Source organism: Larus michahellis, chromosome 2, assembly GCF_964199755.1.
Source record: "Larus michahellis chromosome 2, bLarMic1.1, whole genome shotgun sequence".
NCBI lineage: Eukaryota > Metazoa > Chordata > Aves > Charadriiformes > Laridae > Larus > Larus michahellis.
In genome coordinates this window covers 33,487,976-33,508,165 of record NC_133897.1, presented here as the reverse complement: position 1 = coordinate 33,508,165, position 20,190 = coordinate 33,487,976, and the positions used below count along the sequence as shown (strand labels likewise).

The following is a 20,190-nucleotide window of genomic DNA, read 5'->3' as shown; positions in this document are numbered from 1 at the left end:
GACTAACTGAGTGATGCTGAACTTAGTTCATAGCGGGCTAATTAATCACTCCAGAAACACCACATAAGTCAACATGTGCCCACCTCCAAATATGAAACTTCAGTCATTGCACTTGGAAGACTCAAGTCTTTGTTCCCACAAACACTTGCACTACCTAAGGCAGATGTTCCTAAACCGTGCTATGCAAGACACTTCGAAGTTACTTTATGTATGCGGTAGACATTAGGAGCCACTGAGCCAGGGCTGGGGGGAGAAATAAAGAGGAAAAAAAGAAAAAAAGTCAGAAGCTGTCGCAATGATTACGCAATAAAACCTCATTTCCTTAAAGCCTTCAAGCTTGTGTGTGCTTCTTGCTCTGAATACCCCCATCAGGCTCCCAAATTGGGAGAATGTAAAAGGGAGACAGAACAAGACTTTTATGGGAGTTGAAAGGCAAGCAGTCATTTTCGAGAGCAAGAAGCAAGCAGAGGGTTACAGGACCATGAAGTGTAGGATCAGGAATAAACTATGATGTCTTTGTCTGAGAGGGTCAGACAGTCAGGTATCTATATGCTGTCTGGAAATTTATGAGCTTCTAATACACCAGTGATAGTTCTCCTCAACTTAAAGTAGAGCCTGGAGTTGAGAAAAAACAACCCTGAAGAATGACTGTACATGACATAGCTATAACGCAGCAGAACAGCAATTAGCGTGCAGTGCTTTTACAGCTAGCCAGTTGTACCTACTCACCTGATGCCACAATTTTAGTTCAGGATTTTATTTTAATTTTTTTTTTTCCAAACACACATAGGGAATAACACTTTACTTTTGCTTTTATCATTCACTTTAATACAGAAAAGTAACTATCAGGAAGCATGCAGTTGTTCAAATTTGTCAACTCTCACTTGGGCTTTGAAGCTTAACAACCACATACCAAACCATACACTGCTTGTGGTTTCAAAATTTAGAGGCAATGAACTCTGGTTCCATAACTATCACAGAGATGACAGTCACCTGCTGAATCACCAAACCCATATCCTGGCACACCCGCATTTCTTCTGAGGTATTTCCCATTCAATTGCTTGTCTGGGTACATCTTCCTTGCTTGTACAGAAAAAAAAAAGTCAGCGAGAGGTGCATGCTTGTAAACTGTAACCTGCCATCAGACCTATTAATATGATACTGCTTTAGCCACAAAAAGGGGAGGAAAAAAAAAGCTTGCTAAATTTTTTTGATGTGAGGGAAGTGATTTATTTGCTTGTGGAATGAGATCTACAGGAAGTTGATCCTAGATGCATAGAGGTACCTACCTATCATGTTCTTGAACCTTCGGTTCCTAAAGCAGAGTTTTCTTTTCCTATAACTTAATTTTTCCATATGTTAAAACAATGCAGAAAGTTTATAAGCATAAAGCTAATCAGACATTACATAGTGTTTAAAAACTATCATCCATTTGTTATGATTTTCATTTGTAGAAAAGACAGGTTAATACCAAGTAGAAAATGACAGTTAATACCATAGACTTTTTTTAATTAAATCACTAATTCTGAAACAAATGGTTAAACTCCTCCCTAAAAAAAAAAAAACGTAACAACCTCTTATCAAAATAACTGTTCTCTCAGTTTTACACATCAATAGTCATTTTTTTTTATTATAAAGCCCAGGAATCTAAAGTGATTTTTAAATTCTCTTTACAGTTCACAGTTATTTTCTCACCTATCAGTTTCAGCGAGGAACTCGACTCACTCAAACTTGGACCTGGTACTACTGAAACAGCACCTTAACTTTGGCTTCACCCAACTGATGGCTCAATTGCACAGTATTTTTGCCTGGGGAATTTTCTCTATGATTTTAACTAAAAAAAGGAAACAGTCAATCACATCCCACATATGAAACAGGACAGTTTAATTATTCTACTAGTAAAATGTGATGTTGAGTTGCGCCACTGTTATATTAGAAGGTATGGAGGTGGGTTTGGAAGGTGTCTTTACAAGACCATTCAAGTCCAACCCTTGCTCTATAAGGGTATTAATGAATAACAACTTTCTAACATAAATATCTCTTATTAAAATTGAGGAAAAAACCATGCATTCCACCAAAAGAAATTAAGTTGTCTTTTTATGCCAACTCAAAATTTTTCAGCAATTTAACAGAAGACTTTCTGCAACGATTGAAGCACAGCAAAGGAGTCAAGTAGGCTTTGGGAGGGTTGCTTGCTTTCCAGCCCAGGACTGTCTTTTCTCTACTTGGGATATTGGACATATTCCCAGCTTATTTCACTGTCAAGGCCCATGGATGTATCCTGTTAACGCCATATGCATGTCCTCAGTTTGAGAGAGGAGTCCTTCCTTGTCCCCTGCAGGAACCTCTAGTCACCCCCTGCACTTCACAGGTTACTGTTGAGGTCGACAGTTAGACCTCAATTGTACTACAGAGGGGAAGAGGAACTGATCACTTGGGACAGAACCGGAGGGATGCTCTGGAGAGACCCTAATGCACCAGCTTGGTGATACAAAAACAGTAAGAATCAACACTGAAGACCTTGTTAAAGTTATAGGAAACAACATCCACCAGTCTCCCATTGTCCACAAAACCAGGCATCATTCATAAAAGGTAGTCAGGTTTGTCAGGCATGATTTGCCCATAGTCTACAGATGAATAAGACTAGTATTCTCACAGGGTAAAAGCTGAGGAAGAACTTCTTCGCTTAACTAAGGCAGTAGCCATTTCAGAGTAATATATCCATGTTACAAGAAACACTGAGGAATTCAAGGTAGCTGATGTTCCTTACACTGAAGGTAAGGAATTCCAGCAGAGGGTCCCCAGCCAGCTAATACAGCTGGAGACAAGCAGAGGAAAGGGGGACACTTCAGAAATACACAGGCTGACGCATTCCTAAAACTTCTTACAGCCACGGGGCCCAAACCCTTCCTGCAGGAGAGCGTAAGTTTTGCGTTCTACCCTCAAATGCTGATGAGGTGCATGAAGAGGGGAAACTTTTTTTACCTTCCACATCACTAGGTATAAGTCATTAGCATTTATGCCACCTGATTCACATACTGACCAGGAATTCATATTTGCATTGTTATCCTTCTGAAGGATCAGCTACAAAATGCAAAATTACATATATTAGGCTCCACCTGTCTACAAATATTCTCATTAAACAGGTCAAGAAAGAATATTAACAAAAGCCTTTGGTATCAGTGTGCTGTATGACACCAGATGCATTTCAGCATCCTTTAGTATGATCAAATCAGCAGCCTGGACTCTGGTTAAGATGCTACATACAGCACCATACAGACCATGACACTATCAAAGCAAAATTAAGAGCAGTTGTGAGAAGGACAAGATGAAAAGACTGCGATTTTTTGTTCTAGATGCATCTCTCATCATTGTCTGATGAAAGTGCACCAAGCAACAACTGGTATAAGCAAGGGGAAGACCGGGGGATACCCTTACCTTTTCCTCCAAACACATGAAATATTTGTGTGTCACAGTGACTAATTTGTCAATAAAGAAAATAGCTTGTCAATAAAGGAAAGATATCATCCTTCACGTTGTAACTCTGATGTAGACAGCAAGAGACCAAAATGAATTCACTACAACTGAGTATTTCCGTATGAAAAGCTAGTGTCTCCTGCTGGCCCACAGGACTTGTACCACTGAAGACACGACAATGGAGTCTGATGGGGGAGTCAGAATATTTGACCAGCCAGGCCATGGACTTGCTCCAGTAAATTCCTACTTTATGCAATCAGTTAGAATTTGTCTCGAGGGGCCAAGTTATGTATGTCTTTCAGCTTATTAGATGTTATATGATGCCACGCATAAAGTGTGCAGTGCTGAGCAATTCAAAAGGCACATGGGTTGAATTTCAAGAGGCAATTATTCAGTGGAAAAAAACAAGCATCTCTTTGTTCAATTAAAAACAGAGTTTAGCATGCATCACTGAAGGCGACTAATTCCTATTTGTGTGTCCCCTTTAATGTTCACAGCTGGCAAACAGCAAACCTACATTTTCTTAAGGCAGTTCCCTATATTCTGGTTCTTACAGTTTACTTCATTTAAGTTTCCAGAATAACTATGGTAAGTTTTGTCATTAACATAATGCCTTATTAAAGTCCATCACTGCACTGAGATGCAGGAACACCTGTGACGCTTTCCACAGGAAACATTTATCACCACATCATCTGAAACTCTGAAGAGCATTTTTGAAATTAGTTATTTCTTTTACCTTTTTTGAAGTCTCTTAAAAAGAGATTCTAAATTAATCCATTACAACAACCAAGCTCTGGTAAGTAGAATTAACTTCTAGCTATCTAGCTAGATTTCCAAAACGATTCACAAAGTAATCATTCTTTAACCAGTTAGTGCCCTATCAAAACATGTATGGAGCAGAAACTGGTTTAACAGAGCTAAAGTTTTTGTTTACTCAGGAAAAATAAACAGTGTTATAACTGGCTAGAACTGTAAACATCTACAGAGCTTAATCATACAAGCAAGTCGTATTTCCTTATCAGAATACAGATAAAGTCAAACAGGAAAAGCTAGGGCATTTCTCCTATCAACAAGCACATACAGGAGGAAAACTCCTGAGTCATAATGGCACAGGCAGCATTAAAAGCTATTACAGTATTAATAGATTATTTGTACACATTTTTAAAGTGTATTCACACTGAAGTCTTAAATTACCAGAATGTATTTTTAAGGTCGTAGTCAAGTAAGCTATACTAGTACAAATAATGAATCACGAAGTCCACGGAAGCCAGATGTTGAGACACTGGTGCTACCTCCGATTATACTTCTCCACTCGAACTGTCTTTGGAGGAAGGATCAACAGTCATTGTGGCTTTAATCACAAAAACTCCAAATCTCATTCTTTTTAGGTGCCACAGTATAGTAATAAAAATGTTAAGGATTGCAAGATTTGGAATACACGGATTCAGAGAAGCAGTGGGTACTTCCTGAGGCCAGGCTTTTTACCTTGCTACCTGTTCTGGATTTGAATATCATATTAACCCTAACAATGTCGATCTGCAGAACACTTACATGGTTAGCATAGGATAAATTCTATTTTAGGCTCTGATCTTGCAAACGAGAGAATATTCACTGCAACAGGTATCCAGAGCAAAGCCCAGAACAGTATGCTTAAAACTAATCTCCCTATTAACAAGGGCTATAGAGAAAAGACAAGCGCTCTGCATACTGGGACAGGGTTTTCAAGAAATTTTACAACAGCTTTGTGGAACTTAAGAGGCTCCTACACTGACTTTCCATATGCCTTTGATTAAATAATACATACAGGGCAGAGAAGAAGAGATAACCTTTTATTTCTCTTCCTTGCAAAGGGAGTTTGAACAATTATTAACATTAATCACTGAAATACTACGGTGTGAAAGGAAAAGAATACCCAAAGAATGCATTAACTATCCATATTTGTATGTGGTTTCTCCTCTTTATCCTACAAATATATTGACATATTGTGCTCTTACTTTGTGATATAAACAGAATTTTCAATTTTAGATGTTTGGTTTGGGGTATATTAAAAATCAAATATATCAATCCATAGGGCTGCCTAGCTGCATGATGTGCCTAGTGACACAGCACTCCTAAAAATAAAATGTTTCTCAGCAAGCTAAGAATGAGCATGTAACAATGAAAACATACACATTTAGAGATTTAAAGTGATGTCACAGCTATGTGGCTCTCTAATCATTATTTTTGAAGATCAGAATTTAGGACTTCAAAGCCTAAATCCCTACTTATGTTCTGTTACGTAAAATACAGGCTAAAATAGCCTGCAGCAGACAGCCACAAGTGGCCAGTGTGAATCTCGGGGGACTGGGGGCAGGCGGGGAAACATTTGAAAAGAAAAAAAAAAAGAAAAAAAAAAAGAACAAGTACAGCAGTGTGGAAGAGCAAGCATGGATTAGGAAATAACTTGAATGGAACGATAGCCCGATACTGAAATAACCATACAATTCCAAGGTTCACATTTTGTAATAATTTTGGATTAGGGCCAGGAGGGAAGACAGTACAAAGGGAAACACAGTTAGTTTGTTTGGGGTTTTTTCAATTATTTTTTTTCCTTCAACTCTCAGATAAGATTCAAAGCAGCTCACTTAAAAATGTGAAAATGAATTCATATGCATGGTAGAAATACTGAACACAAGAAAAGCTAATTAGACAGAGAACGACATAACTTCCAAGGCAGGAAATGAAGCAAATTTAAATCTGAATAATATTTTAATAGGATGATATATCTGCTAGAAGAATTACCAAGAGATGTGGTGGATTCTCCATTTAACTACTTCACATCAAAATCAGATGGTGTTCTACAAAACCCACAAACAATCTCTCTCAAACTCTGGGGCGTTTTGTACCTTGGGAGTACAAAAATGGCTCATGACTGAATCATTGAATCAAATACCACTATTCAAGCCTACCAGAAGCTGCTGGCAACAGTCAACTCCTATATGGCATCAACATAAACAGTTGAAAGCAGTAAGTGCAGCCTGACTACCTGGCTCCATCCTGGAGGGCTTTCGCTTTTCCTGAGTTGGGAGTCAGGAGGGGCTATGTACACAGCAGGAGGAGCAGGGAAAGGGTAATGTGAAAGAGAAGTCACACTTTCAAAAAATACACTAGGAAAGCTGCGTTAGACAAACAAGACAGGTAAATATAGTGACAGTCTGAACTAAAAGCAAGCCAGGCCAGACCTGCTGTATTATCCCAGCCTTAACGGGTTGAGTTTTAATCAGTTGGTTTTGTACTTCAGGTTTATGTTTCAGACTGCCACCTAACCCTTGGCAGAAGAGATATCTATACGCGCTAGACTGCAGATATGTTGCAGCCCTTCTCAATGTGACAGAATACATACATTGTCTCCCACTTTGCCTGTCTTTCCCATCTGTACATCTTATCTTAAGCTATACTCTCCAGAGCAGGAACCACATACAGTCTGTTCTCTCCAGTACACAGTACGATAGAACAGCGGGCATCACAGGAAAAATAAAATCTATTCTTTGATATAATGTATGTGATGACAATGGGTGCGTTGCGAATTTAAGCTATGTTATGCCAAGGAATGTGTGTTAATTATATTACAAAGTAAAATTAGGCAATGCAAACTTACTGGAAAAAATTCTTAATTATTTTGTTATTGCTCTGCTTGCCAGAATCACTTGCATACAACATAAGAAACCAATTCTAAACTAATTTTGAGCAGAAACTTTCTTCTGTAATTGCAGAATACTGTCCAATAAGCAAGAGGGAAAAAAACACATACTTTAAACCACAGGAATTCTTAGTGAAATGGATGAAAGGATAATTAATAAGCAACATGTTAAATTTTGTTTCTAATATATAGATACACACATGTAGCACGGCTACTTCATTTTAGATTGTGCAAGCCTCTCCTTAATTCTCAGTATACCTTTAAAATGAAAAATCATGCCCCTAACATTAAAAAAAGCGATCAATCATACTAACTCTACTTTTATCCCTTTAATCTAACCGCTCCACCAAAACCCTGAGAAGACTCATTATAAATGTTCTTCCTTACAGCTGAAAAGCACTTAAATGATTATCAATTCATCATATCAGGACCAAAGCTAGAGGCAAAAGGGCTTTTCCCTTTAGTATACATGGGGAGCACAGGCTATGCCTAAATGATCATCCAGTTGTGCTCCAGATGCTGAACTCACACCAACCTGCACCCACACAAAGAGCTGTTGTCCCATATTCCACTCTATATTTTTCACCGCCGATTGCACACATGCATGGGCACTTAGCATCAAAACGGAGTGAAATAATACCAGGACAACATATAAAGTCTTTCTTTACTGGCTGTCAGCAGATACCTGCCTGATTTATCCTAGTCTCTTAGAAATAAAAGGCTTGCCTTAAGCCACTTTCCGAAAGCATCTCACAGGCACAAAATAAACACTCCAGCGGTGATTTAAGCTAACCTGCTTGACTTTGAGGACTGCTAATCCACTTCAGTACAGGCAGGTAGCATCGCACAGCTGAGAACTGACACCACCTTAGATCACTTCTTAGCTTTGAAATCACCACGCAAGAACTTTGACTTTATAAAGAAACAGACTTGAGACATTATTTTAAGCCACTACTGAAATTTCCTTCTTGACTACAAGGTCAAATTCATACATATAAAAGCATGCCAGAGTGCTTGACATGGGGATACAGAAAGCCTTCTGACACCACGTGGCCTTGAGACTAACCTGACCACACACAACTAGTGTATCTAAAGGGTAATGATACAGAAGGATCACTTTGCACAACTTCACTAACTACAACAATCAAAAGCAACTCCTTAACAGAATACAATCACCAACAGAAGAAAAAAAGATGTTCTGAGGTCATGGAAGAGGAAAATAAACCAAAATAAACACCTATTTTCTACAACCTGAAATATGGTAAGCATGCAGAAGTCTAACACATTTCAGTCAACGCTATGGAAAAACTCGTCTGTCTTTAGCCCTGAAGACAATTTGGTACCATCTTAATGACTGAGGGCAGGGGAAGATGCTTTTTTGTTTTGGGTTGTTTGTTTGTTTTGGTTTTTTAATATACACACACTTAAATTTTAAAGTAACAAAACCATCCCTTGTAGATGTCTAACTGAGGTACATTTATTCAAATTGATGTAACTCCTTGAGATGTCTTGCACAAAACAGGTTTTTCCCCCTTCCCCCAGACTTCCGCCTTCAGAAAATAGACATTCACTCTGGATTATTTAAACTTGGAAAAATGCAAGTGTTTTCTTTGAAAAAATATCTATTGTTACAGCAAAAACTTGGGTTTCCTTTCAAGCAAGATCATATGATTACGCGTTTATATTTTACTTTCCGCAGGAATTTACACACCCCCCATTTGCATCCTGTTATTCATTTAGCGTTTCCCTTTACTTCAGCATGCTGCGTTAATAAAGTGGACCTGTTGGCTCTGTCTAGGCACTCAAGGTGACAATCAGTGCTCACTCTTGCATTTGTCAGATTTATTCTATAGGGCTTTCCGCATATATTTAACAACACAAATCATCGCTTCAGAAAAACAGTTCTGTGAGAAGCACTGCATAGACAGATCGTGAAACTCTGACCTAGGGGGTTTCAAGGTATTTCTGTTAATTCTGTACTTCAAAGCACTAATTTCTCTTTTGGAGAATAAGTTTCAACTGAAATAGATTCCATGTTATTTAAGTACATTGAAATAGTACAAAAGGTCTTACTTTCAGTACTGGATCTGTCAGTCATAGGTTGGTTACTCTTGCTTATCTTTACCTTAGTTATTGATGTAAGCCTTTAAACACCTTCAGACAGATACTGATTACTAACCTGATTTAGTCCTACAGTTCAAAGGCCTAAAAAAACAGTATCAAAAATCCTTTTTCTGCTAAAAAAGGTAAGACAGCTTCTACTGAAGCTATTCCATCTGAAGGTGTATGTTAAACTTGCTTCATCTTACACTGTTCAAAGTGTCTTGCACAAGATGAGCAACATCAAATTATTTATCTTTTCACATTTACCAGGCTTTTTTATTTTATGGAAACTACAGGAAAAATATTTTTAATGCACCTAGAATATGCACTTCCTTGTTGCTTGAGAAGTCCTTTCCCACGAGGCAAATCAAAATTCTCCTACTTAATTCATTATAACACAATTAAATACCCTATACTCTACAGCTGTGGTCCAGTATGGTAGCATTAGCTACATATGTTTGTCTGATGTGGATACCGTCTTAATAGTATGCTACTGAGTTGAAAACACAGGTTAAGTTTGCTTCAATTCTGGAACCACAGGAGTTAAATTGCAACCTGAAATGCAAATGTAACTTCTCTGTCACTAATGCACACCTAACGTCACCACTCTAAATGGCTGAAAGCTACCTTCGTGTTCAAATTAGAAATGAGCAACTGATATAAATTTTGGTGTGAAGTGATTCTGCCTGACTCTTTACAGCCAAAGACATGAATTTTTTTCCTATATAGAAATCATAGTCTTAAATCCCTTTATTCCAGGACCTTCAAGTCCATTTTTTTTGGGGGGGTGTGTGTATCAAAAAATCAAGCACTTCCATCGCATCCCAAGTAAGGCAAAACACTTGCAATCTTCCATTTGTTTCAGACCCATAATTTTTCAAAAAAAAAAAAAAAAAAAAACAACAACTTGAGCAGATTCCATACTAACAATTGTCCTGAACAAGCACAGAAATCAACACACTTGCATATATTCTTCAAACAATAAACCACAGTATATAAATTTATAAGCACTACTAGAATGAAGCCACTAGACACAAAAAATGAAAATAAGTGTTCTGCATTCCTGCAGGAAAAAGTGGCACTATCTTAGGCAGTTTTAGGTTTCTTCAGTCCATTCATCCATGATATGGAGTCACTATCAAGAGACTGAAACACGAAATCTTAAACTGCTGGGGACAGAGGTTATTTTAATATCCAAAAACCTTAGTAAAAAAAACAAACACCAAAACAAAAACAAAAAAAAAAACAAAACCAAAACAAAACGCAAACAAAAAAAAATCCCACCACACTTGCAATTTAATATCAACTCCATTGCAAGCAAGATTCCTTAATTACAGCTGATCAACACAATTCCATCTTCAGCATAATATTGTAAAACTTCACTGACTGATAAAAAAAAAAAAAAAAAGGACAAGCACTTAAATAAAAGCTCCCTGCTTTATTCCAGCAATGAAAAGGACCAGACTACTTCTGCCTTTGAAGAAACTGGCATGAAGCCAGCCATCCTCTTCTCACCCTGCAGCACAACTCCAGTAGGGAAGGAGAGGGGTAGGACTCCTTGGCCAGCTCCGAGATGGTGTAAGACGACACATGTTTCTGGCCTGATTAATACTCCGAGCACTGCTGTATCACCCTTGCCAGGGCTGGGGCCAGGGAAAACCTGCCCACACAACTGGAGAACCTCAGCTGTCGTCTTAATGCCTCACGCCCTGCATTAATCAGGGCTTGAACACAGGACAGACTTTGCCTCTATTTCTTTAGAAGTCGCCTTTGCAATAAACTATAGGAAGGGGCACTAGCAATCACTTTATATCAAAACAAAGTCATTTCTGATGCATCATTAAGCAAAACATACAGCTGATGGGAACTCATATGACTTGCTTTGATCAGTAATGGTTTTATGAAGTCGATTTTGAGAGGGGAAAGAAATAAGTCTTCTCAGTGTCTTTGAAAGTCTAAGGAAAAGAACTGGAAGATTCATTAAGGGCAATATTACTTCCAAATGCAAAGCTTTGAAAGGCTGGTGATTTAAGTGAAATATAAGTAGTTACATTTGGTTTTCAAGAAACTGGAAAGCTTACTTTATCCAGTTACATTGTATATACCCAAGAAACTGGATGTTCCATTAAAATACAGATAAATTAACGGTTTTAAGTACTTAAACAGCTGAAATCAGCATACAGCATGAACAGAATTTTACAAGCAGTCCAAACCCAAATAAATTCCCAGCTCTTACCATCAAAAAAACTTTTGGCTCTCAGGTAACTGACGCTAAGCCTAAGCACAGACAGCTTATCCAATTTGGCGATAACATCTTGAGGGAAAGGCAGAAGGCTGGCCAAGCGGTCCAACTCTGCATTCAAGCGGTCCCTGTGTCTCTTGGATGGATTGGACTTGACTCCTTCAGCTGGGGATGGCTTTACTCTGTGGCAAAAAAAAAAAAGCAAAAACACAAACACAATATAAATATCAGTTCCCACACAAAATTAAGGTAAATATTCACCAAGCCTAATGTTACAAATTGTCTTTTAAAATTTAACAAGCAAAATGTTTTTCCCAATGACTTCTGCTTCCCATCAGAAAAATAAATAAATATCTAAGACGGTTTAACCTCACCTCCAATACACACGCTGTTAAATGAAGCGGTTAGAGCCACAATAGCTATCTGAACAGGTAACGAGCATTTGAAACCTTTGACATTCAATGCTTTTTTATAAAAAGCTTCCCACACTTTCACTCAAATGTCACATGAATTCTTCCAAATGTTCCTATTAGAAACAGTTCACTAACTTTTAGTAATATTTGTGTACAAATGCATTTGACTGTACACTTTTTCACTTCAATTACAATTTTTCACAAGTGTCCTTAATTTCTGTCAATGTTTGGAATAGGCTACTGTCAGCTGAATACAACAAAAGTTTTGGTAACTTGTTAGACAACGAAGCATCCGAAACTGCACAAGAAAACAAGAGATACAGTTCAGTCAGCAAGTAGAATCTTTGTAGCAAACACTATTGAGCTTATCCTTTAAGTCACCTCCTAGCTGAAAGCATTTCAATTTCAATAACGAAGGGATGCCTTTGTACCCTACAAAGTACAATTTAAAAAGCTTTCAGTACATAATGAAGTTTTTGGAAACTTGCTATTTTCCATTCGTATCCACCCTGAGCTCCAATTCCAGATACTTGGATACTCACACCTTCCCACGTACGCAGAAGTCCTCAGAACAGGTTTAAACCCCTACTCATTTGAATTATAATTAGTCATTACAAGCCAACACTGAAACCAAATAATTTATCTCCACAAGCCATAGTACATTTTATGATATTTATTAAACAGTTTTCTAATTAAGGAGTGATTCATGCTCACTTTTCCAGTATTGCAGTTCTACTTGAGACCTGCAGCAGTTACCAATTTGTGCTACTGTCATAGGAACGTTGGTTCTGCAAGACTTATCACTCACAAAAATAGTGGGCATAAAGACTTTCAGCAGTCAATTTCTTCAGTATTTCATTTAGTCTGCTTCCAAGCTTCATCCTCACATCAGTTTTACGATGAGAAATTGCAAAAGCTACAATAGTTTTACCACAGCTGAAAGTAAACCATACTGAAAAATAATTTCATTTTTTATTTCCAGTCAAATAAGTAGCGATAGAGTAGACATTCCTATTTTTAGCTTGTTTTTACTCGATGTTTCAATTACACTTCTTATTAGTTTAAATTCAAGCCCTTCTTTTCACAGGCATTGTTTATTCAAGTGTCTCTTGTCAAAAACTTGCTCTTAAGTCTTGCTGCCTGTTCCCTACCACTACGGCTGCCCTTTGCACGTTAGAGGCGGCTCCTTATGCGGAGCCTGGGAACTTGAAGATGCCGTAATACAAAATGTTGTTAACATAAGAAATATAATATATCAGCAGCAACTACTTACTCCCCAGATGGATAAAGTTAAGCTTGCTGTGGGGTAAAGATTGTCTATAACACGGTTCTAGTAGAGCTGTATCCTAAAAACATTGGAAAAGTGGGGAAAAAACAGATCACAGAATCATAGAATCTTCACGGTTGGAAAGGACCTTTGAGATCATCGAGTCCAGCCATATGCACACAAAAAACAAAAACAACAAAAAAACCCACCCCTACAATCTCTGCCACTAGAGATGAATCAAGAAACATGAAAATTCTCTCTTAAAAAAAAAAAAAGAAAAAAATAGGTTCATCATCAACTGCAGTGGATGACAAACTAAATATTCAGTTAGATGCATGTTTCAGTCACAAGCCCTGACTTTGAGATCTGCAGCTCACCATATCCCCAAGTGTATATTAAACTTAAAACTTAAAATAATTTAGTAAAGCTTTCTTCATATTCTCTTATTCTGGCAGAACATTCACTTGTAAAAGCCATTTGATTAATGCAATTTAAATATAACCCTAACAAAATAAAGTTCAAAAATCACCAAACATTACCAGTAACATTAAAAGCTACTTCATAAATATTTTTTACATATTAAACTGCCATAAATGAGACAGAATAATAAATTCCAAACTTTAAGCAGATAACTGTTGTATAACAATCAGTGAACAGCTCGCCGTTATCAAGTCAAACAGGTCTGCTTCCAAAAAGTGGAGGTCCCCATGGAAAGCATTCAAAACACACAGTCTTTTCCAAATGAATCAGCACTAAATACCAACTTTTCTATTTTCACAATTGTGCTGCGCTTTGCTTAAAACTTCTATAAGCAGTTCACCAAGGTAATTGAAACTATATGCAACTGCACAGTTACCTCGTCAAGTTGCTAGTTAGACCAAATTGTCTTTGCTTTACTTTGTAATGATTTCTCTTACTTCCAACTGGTTCAAAGCATAAAGATTTTCTAAACGTAGCATCCAATATTTCTGAATATTCACTTTACTGGTATTTGCAGCATAAATCTTACCATGTTCTCTCCCTCCAAACCAAACACTGATTTTCCCTAATCTTCCCTTTTGTCACTGAACTAAAATCCATTATATAAAAACGGATCCCTTAGTGACAAAGGGAATAAGGGCGGAAATGCCGGGGGTATAAGTAGCAAGCTAAACCTTTTTCCATCCACTTATGTAAACCCTTGCTGCTAAAGACAGCCCTAGCTGTGCCGCAGAAAATTATCTTCAAGGAAAATTACACGCTATGTCATGATTAAAGCCACGCATGTGTTTTATTTAAAATGGGGGAAAAAAGACAAAAAAAGACTAAAGGAGGGAATGGATTTTAAGCTGATCTTTCAGTTCTTGATCTTTTACCTTTCACAGGAAATTTGAATTCCCTAATCAAAGGCCAGAGGTCTCTGTACACTCAGCGTTCCCGAACTGAGCTACAGTCCTTATCAACCAACAGCTGCAAGACTAGCAAGCACTCTTAACTCTTGTTTTAACAATTCAAAAGGATTTGCCATCATAACATTAGCTGACTACTATTTTCACAGGTCTGCTACAGACTACTTAATCAGAAGTTCTCACAACACATGCTTACCATGTGCACCTTCACCGACATTAACAACACTAAATTATTAAAAAGAAAGTGCACAGGTACCTGAGTCTTAATTATTATCAAAAGACCAAAATAAGTTTCAATATTAAAATGTTAATTTGTATTTTTTAAAGGGAAATTGAAACAGTTCTTTGAGAAGGTGAAAAGAAAGCATAAATTTATTTTGTTCATAATATGACAACAAAAACTTTGAAGAGAAGGAAGAAAACCCAGCAACCAAGCACTGAAAAGCATCGTACCTTATTAACAAGACTGAGGTGTGAAATGACATCAGGAAATAAAAGAATGTGCAAGAAGAGCACTAAAGATACAGTGACATTTTAAAAATTTAATTCTGTTAAAAACAACTAATTAGAAGCTCATCAGAACTGTTTAATTGCTTAGGAAAAAAGGACATAAGGAAGAATATGTATATTAGCTATATATTTAATCTTTTCAGCTACATATAATTTTTCATCTCATATTTAATAGTACATGCAATAACATATTATTCTTATGTATATTATTTAATTTAATGCAGGTCAGGGATATAAAATGCACTAGTTACCACTAAGCAAGTATTACAATAGGTGACATGGTCCAAAATTATCTATTTACTTTAGCAAATGAAAAATACTTCTGAGCACTTACTCTTTTATTGCCCACACTGAATTTACAATTACTCAAAATTTAGCTGAAAATTCCTTTGGAAGCAACAGATGACTGATCTCTTTGATCAAAAGTTGTTGGCAACCTATCTTGAAGGGGCAAGACACCCTTTGCAGTGGCTCCTTCAGCAGGCGATGAAACCAGCAAAGATTTCGGCTGCTGAAGGGATAAAGTTGTTTTTACTAAGAAACCTCAACAAGCGCTGTGCTACTCATCTGATCCTGTGCAACTGTTTGTCATCCAGTGGCAAGCAGAGTTCTAACTTTGCTTGTGGTGTTTTGGTGTATGAAGGACTCCACAAGAGTGACAGAGACAGCCAGAGCACCAACCAAGAATGAAAGTTTCACACCCAGTTTTAATATATTTCATTACTGTTTAAGATGACAAGCCAAGATTATTTGGAAAAAAATAAAAAAAAATTAGTATGTTCCTATCTACTTACTGTGTTATCTACATTTGTCTATTCCCATTCGCTACAGATTCTCTTTTTAAAAATTATGCTTTTGCAAGACGCATTGACCAAAACCTAACCAACAGAAAAAACCCAAACCTTAATTTTAAGTAGCAGCCTACATGTAACATACAGGTACCCCAAGACTGACAAATTTATCATTTATATATAATAAATTTATTCTACATATGACAACAGCTTTATTGCCTGTGTTTCAAATAAGAGGTGCAAACTGCTGTTTGTAGCAGATGCTACAATCTTTTTATGATGATTTTTCTTTTCTGACGAACTTCTATTTTGAAAGCTTGTTCTGGCAATTCTTATTTGTTTGCCTTGAAAGAATCCATAAATGGTTTAATTTTTTAAATTAAAATATCTCTACACTGCTTTCTGAAATTACTATATCTACTCACAATTAAGGATCAACCAGTCAAACATACTTCTCTGGAGTATTTAATATCATAAATACCTTTAAGCTAACAGAACAAAATCATATCATAACTTCTCATTTAGTCTGCTAAAGAAATATGCCATTCCGCTTTTTGTGCCTGCTTAGTATGGTGCAAACATTTAGACCTCCTCACCCCGTTCCTTGTCTGTAACATTTATGTCCTTCCTTGTCTGTAACATTTATGCAGTTATGGAAAACAATTCCTATCCAAACACTACAGTAAAGAAGAACAAGGCAAATTGGAGCTAGAAGGCAGAAAAGTGGAAAAACTACAAGGTGGAGCTACTTTTATATAATATCCTTCACCTAATGTTAGAATCTATCTATAGTAAAACCCATTTCCATGAAATTTGCATTTTATCCTTCCTACTCCAATACTAGTATATTAATTCAGCAGTTCAGTTAATCACTAGAAAAAAAAAAAAAGAATTCGAGACTTTAAAAAAGGAAGAAGAAAAAGCAGGGGCCACCCATTGCTTCCCAAGTTTCAGTGGGGACCGAAACACCCCACAGACGTGCTGCCACCAGGGGGACTCGCAGTATTCAAACATTAAATGAGGAGGAAATTCAAAGGCTTCAAGGTTTTGAGAGTGATTTCTGTAGCATATTACATGCAATTGGAGTACACATGGTTCAGGGGGCTTTTTTTTATTTTTTAGATGACAAGATAACAAGATGAACTGCAGAAACAGTTGCCTATTAAGTTCCCCCATGATTGCTTTTCTTTTTCAGCTGTGATACTGTATTTCCCTACTGAATCAAAAAAGCACATTTCAACACTCAGCACTGTAAGGCAATAGCCCGAGTCTCCTTCTCAAGTGCAGTTCTTTACTTGGCACATAATAAAAATAGGGAGTTGCAGGGGGGAAGTTTCTTACGCTAGTTTTGAATTACCATCATGGCTTTAATAAGTGATTTGCACCTGAAACAAGTAGTATTTCTTCTACTTCATTTTTTTCCCATAGCAACTACGGCATTATGTGAATAGCTTCTTCCATTTCTATAAACTAGCTGCCTATTGCCACAGGTTACCAATTACCATGCTCCATTCAGAGTTACATATATGACAAATAAATCATTAGAAGAACTATCTACAGAAACAGTCTCTTCTGTAAAAGATACTGGTCCCAACAATGTGTCACCTCTTCCTTTTTTTGTTTTTTGTTTTTTTTTTTCTTTTTTTTTTCCCCTCCCCTGAAGAGCTACGAATTCTACTTGGGGGGAGGAAATGCCAACTTCAAACAGATTAAAATCACAGTAGTGTCAAACCATAGGACATGAAAACACAACACTGGAGCTGTTCATGAAGTTTAAAATCTTTCTTAACCACCAGCAAGTATATCTTCCTTCCCTCCTGCAATCATTTACAAAAGCTTATTGTCTCTCCCACTTTTTTTGGCCTAAAGGTATGGTCTGTAATTAGCTACGTGAGAAATCAGAGCCCTCTGACCCACTGGCAATGTTCTGTAAGGTTGGTCTAACAGAAGAAGCAACCAAAGAGCATAGCCATTATGAGGAGAAAAGCAACACAGAAGCGAGTTACATACGAGACAGATTTGTCTTGCATAAACATAATGTCTAGAAATACACACAAGGTGGGTTAATAATCAGCCTCTGCTTCAATTTATGAGTGAGGAAACTATTTTAATATGAAAACTTTTATTTTAAGAAGAAACACACACTTCTCCCTTTGGTCCTAAAGGGCAAAGTCGCTCAATAGATAAATGGTTCTCATTAATAATGGAAAAAGGCTTCAAGTTCAACTAATCAGAGAAGCTCAGCCAACTTACATAAAGAGGAGATGCATGGAAAAGGATTACTTACTTAGATACTGTAATAACGTAAAAGAGAAGATTTCACATCCTCTAACCAAGACTAACCAGAATTTAATAGTAAGCCAGACATTAAGTGATCTTACCAAAAAGGCACTTCACCCTTTCACAATCAGAACTTAAGATTTGCCTTTAGCAACTAATTCACCGATAAATTTTTTTTCCTTCAAAAAACCCCACTCATTTCATTCTTAAAATCCAGATCTACAGTGTGCATTTAATTCAGTACCTCTACGTTTTTGTTTGGAAATGAATGGTCAAAAAAGCAAACACTGCTATTTTCATAATGAATAAGTCTTCTAGCAAGGGATTTTTTTTTTAAGTGCATTTTTAGACACACTGTGTTAATTCCTAGGGTGAAAACCCAGCTATGTACATGCATTCATTCTAACAACTCCAACCGTAAAGAAACAAGCACTCAAGCTAATTCCCCTGCCCCCAAGACAGTTGTCTGCTATAAATCTAAAAACATATCATTCACAATAGAATTTCATTAAATATTTGTCATTCTCTCCTTTAATGCTTTTGTAGTCTTGCCAGTTATTTCACATCTACAGAAACACCCCGCAGAAATACACTGGGATTTTTTTTGAGCTTTGCATCATGGTTAGCTTATTTTTCTTGCAACTCAGTAGTTTAGCTTTGCTACTTTTTATAACCTATAGATTCTCGACTTTCAGCTGAAAGTGCAAGTTAAGCATCTCCTCCGGCCTGAGAAAAATCACTCTCATGAGACCCGTCTTTTAGCAAAGCATGCAAAGCCTGGCAGTCAAAGCTACAGCAGGTGCATAATATGAAATTACTCAGGTACTAAGCTGTTCCCAGAGTTTCAAAAAAGAGGAATTAATAAACAAAAAGCCACCATACGGCCAGACTTCCCCCCCTCTCTCCTCCCCGCCTCTTTCGACCGGTCTGCAGCCCTTAGGTTTGGTTGGAGCCGAACAAATAAAAACATCTCATGTAATACCGGAGGGTTAAAGCCGGTTCAGCCCTCCCGGACCGGCTAAAAATAGCCCTAAAACGGTGGGAATCGGCTGAGCCTTTCCCGGCTCCCACCCGGCGCTCGCCGCTGAAACACCTGAGCCGCCGGCGGCCGCGGTGCGGGGGGGAGCGGAGCGGTGCGGGGGGGAGCGGAGCCATCGCTCGGTGGCCGGCCGGGGACGGCGCGGCACACACCGGCGGCACCCACCAGCGGGACCCGCTGGCCGGGGGGGCGAGCGCAGCCGCCGCTCGGGAGCCGTCACCTCAGATGCCTCCCAATCTGGGTCAGCCGGCTGCGCGGCCGGCACCGCTCCCTCCTTCCACCGCCCCTACGCTCCTCGCTTTCTCTTGTTTTTAAGGAGAAAAAAAACAAAAACAAAAAAAGCAACAAACACCCTGGCGGCACCCCCAGGCACCACCTCTCGCGGGCGCCCCTGCACCGCACCGCGCCACCGGCCGACCCCGCCGGGCCTCCCCGGCGCGGTGCGCGGCAGGACGACGAGCCGCCGGGGAGCCGGTCCCTCCTTCCCTCCCCGCCTCTCTCCCCTCCCGCCCCGCCGCTTACATTTTCTGCACAGGTTTCCGCCGCTTGCGACTGGCGTAGGTGACATTGGGATTCATCCTGCCGCGGCTCCAGCGCCCCGCGCCACAGCCTCCGCCGGCCGGGGGCCGCAGCCGCCGCCTTCCTGCCCGCCTTCGCCCCGGCTGTCGGGAGGGGGCAAGTCCCACCGGCGCCGCAGCCCTCGCCTCGCTTCGCTTCGCCCGCGGGCCCCGGCCCTGCTTCCCGCAGCGCGCTGGATCGCTGGCAGCGGCGGTGGCGCCTTCCCCAGGCGGGCGAGGACGGGAGGCGGAGGCGCTACGGGGCGGGGATCCCAGGTGATCGGCGGCGGCTACACCCACTCACCGCCCCCGGAGGGCACAGGTGTGGGGGCGGCCGGGGCTTTCCAGCGCCGCTCGTCCCGCGTCTACCCCACCGAGGCGACGCCGTCTCCCGGCCGGTTCCCTCAGCGGCGGCGGGAGGGTGCGCGGCGGCCTCTGCACCCC

The 20,190-nt window shown here is 39.1% G+C and overlaps 1 protein-coding gene across 1 annotated transcript in view; it reads right to left on the bottom strand.

Moving 5' to 3' along the window:
• Window positions 1–19,911, bottom strand: part of AHR (aryl hydrocarbon receptor) — a 66,994-nt gene extending 47,083 nt beyond the window's left edge. The window contains exons 1-2 of the mRNA XM_074574799.1: window positions 19,712–19,911; window positions 11,496–11,683 (exon numbers count right to left, since the gene is read on the bottom strand). Of these exons, the coding sequence (XP_074430900.1) occupies window positions 11,496–11,683; window positions 19,712–19,767 (244 nt within the window). The 5' untranslated portion in view covers window positions 19,768–19,911. The remainder of the gene's footprint in view (window positions 1–11,495; window positions 11,684–19,711) is intronic.
• Window positions 19,912–20,190: the final 279 nt, after the last annotated feature.